General features: G+C 44.4%; 1 protein-coding gene across 17 annotated transcripts in view; it reads left to right on the top strand.

Moving 5' to 3' along the window:
* The first annotated feature begins 3,297 nt into the window (after positions 1 to 3,297).
* ZNF532 (zinc finger protein 532) overlaps positions 3,298 to 10,160 on the top strand; it is a 99,056-nt gene continuing 92,193 nt past the window's right edge. For 2 of the 17 annotated variants that reach the window (XM_075932607.2, XM_089779446.1), the window contains exons 1-2: positions 3,298 to 3,553; positions 6,585 to 6,628. Coding sequence is in view for 1 of the 17 variants with exons in the window: in XM_006116534.5 (XP_006116596.1) it covers positions 6,092 to 6,140 (49 nt within the window). In the remaining 16 variants the exon portion in view is untranslated. Of the gene's footprint in view, positions 3,554 to 4,231; positions 5,802 to 5,863; positions 6,175 to 6,584; positions 6,697 to 6,762; positions 7,841 to 10,160 lie in introns of those variants that run through there. The other 15 variants (XM_025181404.3, XM_089779442.1, XM_075932606.2 and 12 more) reach the window with 10 other exon arrangements.

Genomic DNA, 10,160 nt, shown 5'->3' with positions numbered 1-10,160 from the left:
AGAGCACAAAGCCTCCCTCCTTACTCCCAGAATAGAGCAGACACATTTAAAGTGGCTGATGTTGCACTGTGCTTAAGGGTCCCAGCGAGGCAGCCGCGGGCTAGATCCAGCGGCTTGGTGGGCCACATCTGGCACGCTAGCAACCTCTTGCCCACGCCTGGTCTACATGCAGCCTGTAGCCAACTGACAGAATTCATGCCACAAGAGATCAGCCATACTATAGAGCAGGGGTGTCCAAACTTTTTTCAAAGAGGGCCAGATTTGATTAAGTGAACATGCGTGAGGGCCGGCCATTTTGCCTGACATCTTTGAACCATTAAAATTAAATGCAAATTAACTATTTTATGCAAAGTTTATTGCAAACGGCATACTTTTCATTTCGTCACATGGATGACAAATCTAAACAGGTGTTAAATCACTCTGCCTTTCATATCTGAAGGCCATATGAAAAAAAAAATCCAGGAAGCTGAAATATATCAGGAACATTGTAAAGTACATTACATATTATTGGTAATAAAGGTTGTCTGTCAACTTTTAAGTTCAAAAAATATGAACAGGAACATAACACCAAGTATACATGTTGTGTCCAAATATATTTATAACTGATTTAGACCAACTGACATTAACTGAGATTTTACAATGTATTCATCTCAATACATATGGATTCGTTGGGGGCCATAAAAGATAGATATTGGCAAATTACCTGGGGGCCGTATTAAACCGGAACACGGGCCGCAATTGGCCCGCGGGCCGGACTTTGGACATGCCTGCTATAGAGCAATGCTTATCAACCAGTAGATCAGGATCTATCGGTAGATCTTGTAGCCTCTGACAGGTGATCCTGACTGGTTTGGCCTGGAAGCTATTAAGTGCTGGCACTTCAGTTGTCCCTCCACCCGTTGTCATGCGGCTCCTGCCCTCTGCCTTGGAGCTGCCCCCCTGGGAGCATCCTGCTTGCTGTGCAGGGTGTGGGAGGAAGAAGGGGGGCACTGATGTCAGGGTGTCCCTCTTCACCCCACTTCTGTATTTTACCTCCACACAGAGAGATGGGCATGGAAGGAGCTTGGCAATGCACATCTCTGTCACTCTCACACACTCTGTATGTCTCTGTCATTTCCACAAACACACAGTCCATTACTCTCCTCTCCCCACCCAACTCATACGTGTGGGAGGCGGGCGGTTGTTACTTCCTTTAATGCTTGCAAAGCAGGTTATTTTTGGTTTTGACTGGTCTGTGCATTTCATAATTTTCATTTCTCTCTTATGCTTAAATTTAATTCTTTGAGTAGTGAGTTCTAAAATGCCTAACCTTTTGTGGCTGGAGTAATTATCCCTCTGGTTATTGCTGCTCTGGGAAGTGGCTTGCATGTCCCTGGAGCCCCTGAGAAAGGCAGAGCAGGGGGCCTCAACATGCTGTACTTGCCTGCAGACATAACTCTTGCAGCTCCCATTGAACAATATTGGGTAAACTTGGCCAGTTGAAGCTATGGGCTCAGCCAGGGCAGGAGTAAGCCTGCTTTAACTCCACTGCTTCACCACCTGGAAGCCATCTCAGTTATACGGTGCCCAGCCAGAGTCTGCTTCCTTAACTCCTCTCCCTAGCCCTGAACCACCTCCTGCTGCAGACGTGTCTCCCTGCACCCAAACTCCTTCCCAGAGTTTTCACCCTGAAATCCCTCTTAGCCCTGAATCCACTGCCCTGGGCTAGGCCTGGAGCACCTCCCACACTCCAAACTCCTTGGCCCAAGACCAGACCCTGCACCCCTACCCCATCCTGGTGAAAGTGAGGATGGGGCAAGAAGGAGGATGAAGCGAGCAGGGTGAGGCCTCGGAGAAAGGGTAGAGCAGGGGCAGGACCTCAAAGAAGGGGAAGGAAGGATGTGGGGCAAGGGTATTTGGGTTTGAGGTAGATCTTATATTGCACTTAAATACAAAAAGTGGTTTTGTGGTTAAAAAGGTTGGAGACCACTGCTTTAGAGTAATTTTTTAAAGGGGCTGGATAATTTTATGATCAATAATATTTGTAGTTGGGGGACACTGAAGTCAATGTAGGACAAAATTATGTTTTGTTAAAAAAAAAAGTAAAAAATCCAAGGAGTTTACAAAAGATAAGATTTAAAACTCTATTGAAGATTGTAAGCACCAGCTTCTTCAAGCCAATGTGTAGGTTAGATTTAAACGTTCTCCTATGAGGCTGAAAGAGAAACAGACAAGAAACAAAAGTGAAAGTTTTCATTGTCCAGGGTCCACAGTAAGTGGAATGCAAATTATCTGTAATAACGTTAAAAGCATGTGCAGATATTTTAAATTCTTGGTGTATTAATCTACAGTGATACTAAAACAGATAAGGCATCTGATTTTAAAATATGTAATTTCAACCTGCCTTGTCTTTATGCAGGCCAAAATAAGTCTAATCAAATCTTGTGCTTAGGATGTAAATTGATTACTGCAGGAGTCAGAAAAAGAAACCACTTTCTCCAGTATTACAGCAAATAATCATAATAATTTATTCTTCCATAGCATCTTCCATGACAGGCATGTCAAACACCTTCACAAAGTTGTACAATGTCCCTGTGAGGAAAGGAAATACTGTCCCCATTTTACAGTTGGTGGTGAAAATAGTACAAAGAAGTTTTCCCTTTGTGGCCATAGCAAGTCAGTGGAAGAGGTGAAAATAAAACCTAGGTCTGATTCCTGTGCTGTAACAACTAATGGACCATTGTGCTAGAGTAAAGGCTTTTTAACATAGGCAAACATGGAAAAAACCAGAAAAGATTGTGAAAAGAGAGAACATGCTCCCACCTTCCTCATTTCCTATTGAAGTCAATGAGATTTTTTTCTGTTCTGAATTTTAAAGTTGTTTCCAATTGTAAAAATAATTCGGAAAAAAATCAGATTCTGTTTGTCTTCCTAAAAATGTATTTTTAAAATTAATGTTAGAGTACAATAATTGGTATTTTAGTGAACACCTTTTCAATCTTCAATTTGGAAAAAACAAATCCATGGATCTTAGCAGGTAACTTCTTTCTCTCTGTCTCTCTCTATACTCTTTGAATGGGCCTCCTCAATCTAGTTCCTAAAGAACAAGTTTAAAAAAAAAAACCCCACACCCGAAATTGCTAAACCAGCAGTGCACTTGAGCTCCCCTTGTCTGTGATTTAGACATGTATGGTTGGCTTTTAACTCCTTCGCCCTCTCTCTGTCTCTACTCTGTTTGCCAAGGAGTTCCTGATTGTCGAAGGAAATGCTCGCAACACACCTATAAAAGCTCCTAACCTTCTTCTCACGCAAAGGAGCAAGCTTAAAATCGGAGACACGGGAGATCTCGCTCCCCTCTTTCGACAAGCCACAGAGGCACCCCCACCCCCACCTTTTCCTCCAGTCCCAGCCAGAGTCTCTCTCTCTCTCTGCCATTATGTTCAACCATCTTTTAACCAGGCCTCTCTGCAGGCTGCAGTGGCAGTGAGAGAGCCCTGAGCCCTGTCTGCCCGAGGCCCCCCTTGCAGGAGCAGCCCCCCGGGTGCGGGTCGCTGGCCCTGCAGGGCAGCAGCAGGTCTGTTTGCATGGGGGTGCGGCGTGTGCATGCAGCGGGTTCGCTTTCTCCCCCGGGCCTGGCTGCTGCTCCCAGGCGCGCTAGGCCCCGCTGGGCTGTGGCAGAGCGGCCTGGAGTGCGGCAGCCGCGGCTCTCCGCTCGGGCCCGGCTAGCGCCGCCGCGCCGCCGCCCAGGCCGCGCTCCGCAGCGAGGCCGCTGGCGGGAAGGGGGTCCCCTGCCTTCCACAGAGAGGACCCGGGGACCCCTGCGTAATGGGGAAGCAGCCGGCGCCAGCGCGCAGGGCCGAGGTCACCCGAGCGGCACAGCTGCCAGGGCCTGACGGCTGCAAAGTCCAGCACGGCGGGGGGGTGGCTAGCGGCTCCCTGGCCTCCCAGCCGCTGGAGGGGTTAGGCAGGAGGCACCTCGGCCTCGCCGTGCAGCGCCCCTGCGGCCCCCAGCCCCGTCTCGGAAGGGTCCCTGCACTGGTCCAGCCCTCACCCAGACCTAGCTACGCCCTGAACAGAAAGGGGCTATAGCTTGGTGCTTGGGAGCATGTGGGGATTCAGTGAGGAGCTCTCCTCCCAGTGTGGAGTGGTCTGGGGGCCCGGGTGTGAAGGAGACAGTGATATGGGGGTGTGCAGAATAAACCGTGTTTAGGAATCTCCCCCCCCCCATGTGGGGAGGGAGTGGGGCCGAGGATTGCGGGGCAGACTGTGGTTAAGAGCCTGCCAGTGTGGGATGGGGATGGGGGTTGAGAGTGTGCCAGTGTGGGAAGGAGATGGGGCTGATGAATGCACAGGCGATCGTGGTTGGGCATCCTGCAATGAAGGGAGAGGCTGGGGGGCCAGGAGGGTAGAGGAGACTGTGGTTAGGAGCCTGCCAATGTGGGGACAGGATGCAGTGAAAGGTGTGGAGGAGACCATGATTAGGAGCCCTGCGGTGTGGGAAGGGGATGGCTGTAAAGGATGCAAAGGAGGAGCCCCCCAGCACAAGCAAGGGGATGTGTGAGAGATGTGGGAAAGACTGTGGTTAGGAAACTTCCCCCCCAGTGCATGGAGACAATCGAAGTGACAGGCACAGAGAAAACTGAGTTAGGAGTTGCCCTAGTGTAGTGAGGAGATGGGAGTGAACAGCGAGACATGGGGATGGCAGTAAGGGCAGAAAAGATTGTGGTTTTGATTTGCCCCAGAAAGGGGGAAAGGATGGAGAGTGAGGGAAGCCGAAAAGACTGAGGTTAGGAGCCACCCCAGAGGGGGCAGGAGATGAAAATAAGGTATGTAGAGAAGATTGTGGTTACCAACCACCTCTGTGTGAGGAGGAGATGGGATAAAGGGCAGAAACAGACAAGACTTTTGTCAGGAGCTGCTTCTTTAAGAGGAAGTGGTGGAAGGAAGAAACAAGTTAGAAGTTATACCAATGGGTGGATAGGTTATAGTGGTGCAGAGAAAATTATGTCAAGGTGCCATGTCTTTGAGAGCATGGGAGAGGGCACAAAAAAGACTGATACAAGAGAGGGTGGACAGGGCAGCAATGGGGCATAGAAGATTTTAATTTGGAGCCACCCTCACCTGTGAATTGAAGAAGTGGGCCCTAGATTGGAGGATGTAGGAGGAGAAGGGGAACTTGGTTAGGAATATCCCAGTGCTGAGAGGGGCGAGTACAGAAGAGGCCTTGATGAAGAGTCATTCTACACCTTTGGGTAGTTGAGTGGGTTGAGCAGACCTTGATCAGGGTAGAGTCACATCTGAGGTTGGGAATGCAGGTTTCAGGAGATAAGACTTTGGTTAGCAGCTCCCTCTCCCTACCCCCTGTGCTTTGTGGAGGTATGGGGGCAGATCAGACCTTGGTTTAAAAACTCTTTTCAATCGGTGCTCTAAAGAGGGTTGAGAGGCAAAGAAACCACCATAGTGCTGTGGGGAGGGTGTAAAGAAGAGATTGCTTGTGGGGTGGGGAGAAAAATGCCACGTGGATGGGGAAAAAACGCTTGATAGCATTACCCCAAGTACTGTGAAAGGTGGGAGGATGGGAAGGAGAAGACCTTGGTTAGCGTCTACCCCAGAGCTCCCAGCATGAGGGGGCAGTCATGACGTTAATCGGCAGCCACCTTATACTGTAGGGAGTGGAGACAGAGAAGACCTTGGTTAGCAGTCACCCCAGTGCTGCGGCCGAGTCTGCCTTGTGCAGCAAGAGAGATCCTATGAGGATTTTTATTGCAGTCTCTTTGTTAGCTACAGACACACGCTCACAGCTTTCAGCCAGGTTGTGGGAGGTAAGTGGGGGAGGAGAGGAAGGGAATGTTTTTGGGGTGGAGTTGGGGTGTAAGGATGTTTGTATGCAATGGGGATATGATAGAAATTGGGGGACATAATTGAAATCACCCCCACATCCAAAGAAGAAAAGAGCCCTTGCGATTTTCAGGGACTTGTTGGCAACTCAGCGAGGGTTGCCATAGCTTTTTATGTAGGGTGACCAGAACCGGCTGAGACTGGTTTGAGGCAGATCAGCTCCTGAACACAATGCAGTCACTGAGCTACTACAGTGGGATAGCTTCCTCCCTTCATGGCAGCCAAAAGCAGAGGAGCTTGCAGAAAGATACCATCCCAAAACAGTATGTGAATGCACACTTTAGACACACAGCACTGGTATGTGGCTAATGTAGTCATAAAGGATTCTGTATATAAATTTACATATTTGCAGTAGCTGAGATTACGTTAGCTTTTCATTCCTTTTTATGTTTAAAGAATGGGCAAGAGCTGAGATTTATGACCCTTATTAAAATATTTTTGCTTTGCTAGGGTGGGACACTGGTTAGACTAAATAAAAATGGATTGAATGATTTGTAATTGTAGTTATGCTTGTGACTGAAGAATGCTGCTTTGCATGCTGTTTTATTTACAGGGTGTTGTCTTATGGTTTTCTTCGTTAGAAGATGTGAAGGGGGGGGGGAGAAGTGCTGTGTCTTTCTTAAAGGCCAAAGGAAACAATGTTGTAGAATTGTGCATAAAAGCATTGCAAAGATGCTGTAAGGCATACTCTTCTTTTTTTCTTGTAGGCCTATTGATTGGGGCTGCCTTTAACCCTTTCATATTTGCAGAGGTAATGTATCTCTGACAATAACTGAGCAGTGGCTAAAAAAAAATCTTTCAAAGGTCAAGGTTCACAAGGTGAGATACGGTATTTTGAGTACGACTATAACAACAATATGAAGGTACATATATACAAAACCTAAAGCTGACTCCTGATTGCACACTTGGCACAATGGTGAAGAAACAATGGTTTAAATGTAGGTGAAGAAATACTATTAACCTCATCCAAGTTTAATGAGATTAAAGCTATTGTTTGTAAAGACTTACTGATACTCAGGCTAAATACAATTTCTTCATTTATATATCTCATAGATGAAGATTTTTTCACTATTCAGTCATACAGAATAGGCCTCTAAGTGACAATCATAAATTGTGGACCACATGGCAGTGAACTATTCTGCATTGCAGTACAGCATTACACATTTAGACTTTTCCTTCTAATTATTTATAAAAGGATTGCATGGCCAAATCAAAGTAGCTTACTTATTTCTGAATTAATTACTTTAATTTTATACCAGTATTTTATATATGTTTTATGCATAGGTGTATAATATATGTATAAAATATACCAACTTGATTGTGTTTCTTAAACTGTATTACAAGAAGAGGATTTTGGAGCCAAGTGGAAGGATGTATTTTAGAGGTTTGATGGTGTTCCAGTAGATTATTAGTGACATAAATTATATTGAGCAGTTATGAAATAAGAATAGGAAACCGGATGGGCAGTGCATCAGCTGCTAAGGGATAACTGCTTTTAACCAAAGCTTCACTGCAATGCATAGGATTTTTTTTTTGTCATCTAAAAAATAAATGTGTACTTTAGATTTGAGCTGGCATTTGCACCTTATACTGAAAGCTGGAGGCTTCAGAGAGAGGGAGAGGGGGAGAGAGAAGAAAGCAGTAATGATTATAGCAAAGGGAAGAACAAAGGCTGTTAGAGCTTACACACTGGAACACTAAACATTTTGCCTTGGGGATTCTTTTGGTAGAACTGTTACTTCCTAAAACAGGAAATCAGCAACTCTTGAATCTTATCCAGTATGATTTTCACAAATCTAACCAGTCCTGGCTGTAAGCTGGTTTTATAAATCTACAGTGAAGAAAAATATGGAGGAAAAATATTGAAAATGTATTTTAATCTAGTGTGCAATAAGTTTTTTTTATTTTGTGTTCCTCAGAATAAAGTAGACAGTCTTAAAAGGCTTGAGAATTTTTGGATTGGGTAAGTTGTAATGGTGGCTGTTGATAGGCAGGGTGTCTATATCAAAGACTGACAAATATAAAGGAACCTTTTTATTTCTGACTGCAGTAAATTACATACGGTGGTTGGAAGTGGCTTGTGATACAATGAAAGTAGCATGTGAAATGTTTAGCCTGAAAATATTTTGTATAGTTTTAAATATAGGTATAATATACTGTATTTTTCAAATTTGATAGGGTAACAAATAGCTTGCATGATGGAGTAAAATGTCTAACAAATCAGTGCTATGATTTCTTTTAATAGTTTACATAATTTCTGAGTGCAGAGGTTCTATATTTGACTATAGACATCTGTAGCAGAATTATGCTTGCAAACATGAATCCATGTTGCATAATAATAGGAATAGTATTTATTGCTGATGATGATGTATGCTCTTTTCCAAGTGTCAGCAAAAATTTATATGGTTACATGAGAGCACCTTTCATTTTTTCTCATCAGAGTATTAAGCTTTTTTAAAACTGTAGGTCGTTGAATTTTCACCAAGCTCAATGTATCTCTTTTATTTGGCTTTTGGAACTAGTTCTGCATTATGCATTTTTATTTTTTGCAATGGATTTCTTATTCACATTTTATATTTGCAAGGAAGTGTCTGCTGTAACTTGAAAAACCTGATTAGATGCTGGTTTATATGGTACTTCTGGTGGCTTTTTTCCCCCACATAGGCCAGCTTTTCAGCTGAAAATGCTTCTTAATGTTAGAGGCGTTGGTACTCTATCAGTAATCATGAGCTCATCTTGGATTGAGGCTTATCTCAGGTATTTGATCTTGAACAGAGGGATAATGATTTATCAGGTTCCAGATCTTCTTAGACTGAAACAGCCAGGATTCTTGGAAGTGTGACTGTGAAATAGAATGTACATGTGCATACTGCTTTCTGGAACTGAATATGAAAATATTGACCCTAATGTTTTCAGGGCCTGTTTTCTTCACTGGTGTTTCGCAGACAGGCCATGTCTGATTTGGAGTGGTCTCATTGAGATTCCTTGTCACTGCTTCATGCTGCTTTTGATCAAGAATTGCTATCCACTATGCAGAAGACTCTGTTACTCTGAATGGAGGAAGTAAATGGAAGAAAGTGTAATTAGAGCATTTCTCCTTTTTTCCATTGGATTCAGGATATCAAGAACTGTAAAGTTCCCATTATAAATTCTTACATTTTGGTGTTTGTAACTTAAATTTTAGATACAAAAGAGATGAGAGCAGGAGAGAGCTATTTTTGTAATAATCTTTCAAAACAACATACTACAAGATAAGTTTTTAGGATTTAAATGGTTTTGGAACTTGTCTTCAATTTGAAGAGAAAATATGGCTGCTAATAGTCCCAAAACTTGATGTAGCTTTTCAAATGAAATTTGTTAGCAAAATGTAGGCAATTTGACATCTGTCATCTTCCTCCACTATTTTATTATAGAAGTAGTCTGTTCAGCTTCACAGGGCATATGGGAAAGCGGTGTCATACTGTGGCGTAGAGCAACACACTCCAAACAGTAGGGTGGGGTCATGGAGGAATGTTTGGGGTAGCATGGTGAGTTCATGGGAAGGAATGCAGTCTGCCCTTGCTTCACCTCCAGGTTTGCTCTGGTCTTGACCCAGCTGCAGCCATGGTTCCTGACCCCACTTCTGCCTCTGTCCCTGTCCTCAGCATCAACCCCCTGCTTCAGCACTGGTCCCATCTCTGCCTCTTGCCAGGATTCTACTACGAGCCCTGTCCTCAGCCATGTCTCTGTTCCTGGCCCCAACTTCTGTGTGTGTGGGGACAGGAGTAAGGGGAAGTGTGACCCTGAAAAATTTGGGGATCACTGGCTTCTGGATGTTAAATTTCAATTAATCAACTAATTGAGTAGTTGGTGGAATTTCCATCAGATACTCGATTAGTCAGTAAGGGGGACACTCATTAACCTGCTGCATCTCTCCCATTGAAATGGATTAGGGCTGTGGGCAGCTCTTGTACATTTCAAACAGAGAGGCACAGCAGTAGAGATGCCTCTGCCTCTCCTGCCCTCTGTGGAGATAGTGCTGGGGGGAACTGGCTTTTAAGCTGGCTCCCCCCAGCACTGGCTCCTGCTCCCCCTCCCTTGCTGCCCGGCTACAATTAAATTGTTTAAATAAACGTGTTGCAGTGGTAGAACAAAAAATGGTGTGTCTGAAAACTGTAGGTAAGAACTGGAGGTTCTTACCCCTTTTTTGGAAGAAAAAAAAAGATATATATATATATATATATATTAAAAAAAGTTTGAGAAACATTGGACTAGTTGACTAGTTGCTTACATTCCTACACTGA

The sequence above is a fragment of the Pelodiscus sinensis genome, chromosome 6, assembly GCF_052426305.1.
Source record: "Pelodiscus sinensis isolate ZL-2025 chromosome 6, ASM5242630v1, whole genome shotgun sequence".
Lineage (NCBI taxonomy): Eukaryota > Metazoa > Chordata > Testudines > Trionychidae > Pelodiscus > Pelodiscus sinensis.
Note: the sequence above shows the minus strand (reverse complement) of the source record. Positions and strands in the feature narration are given on the sequence as shown.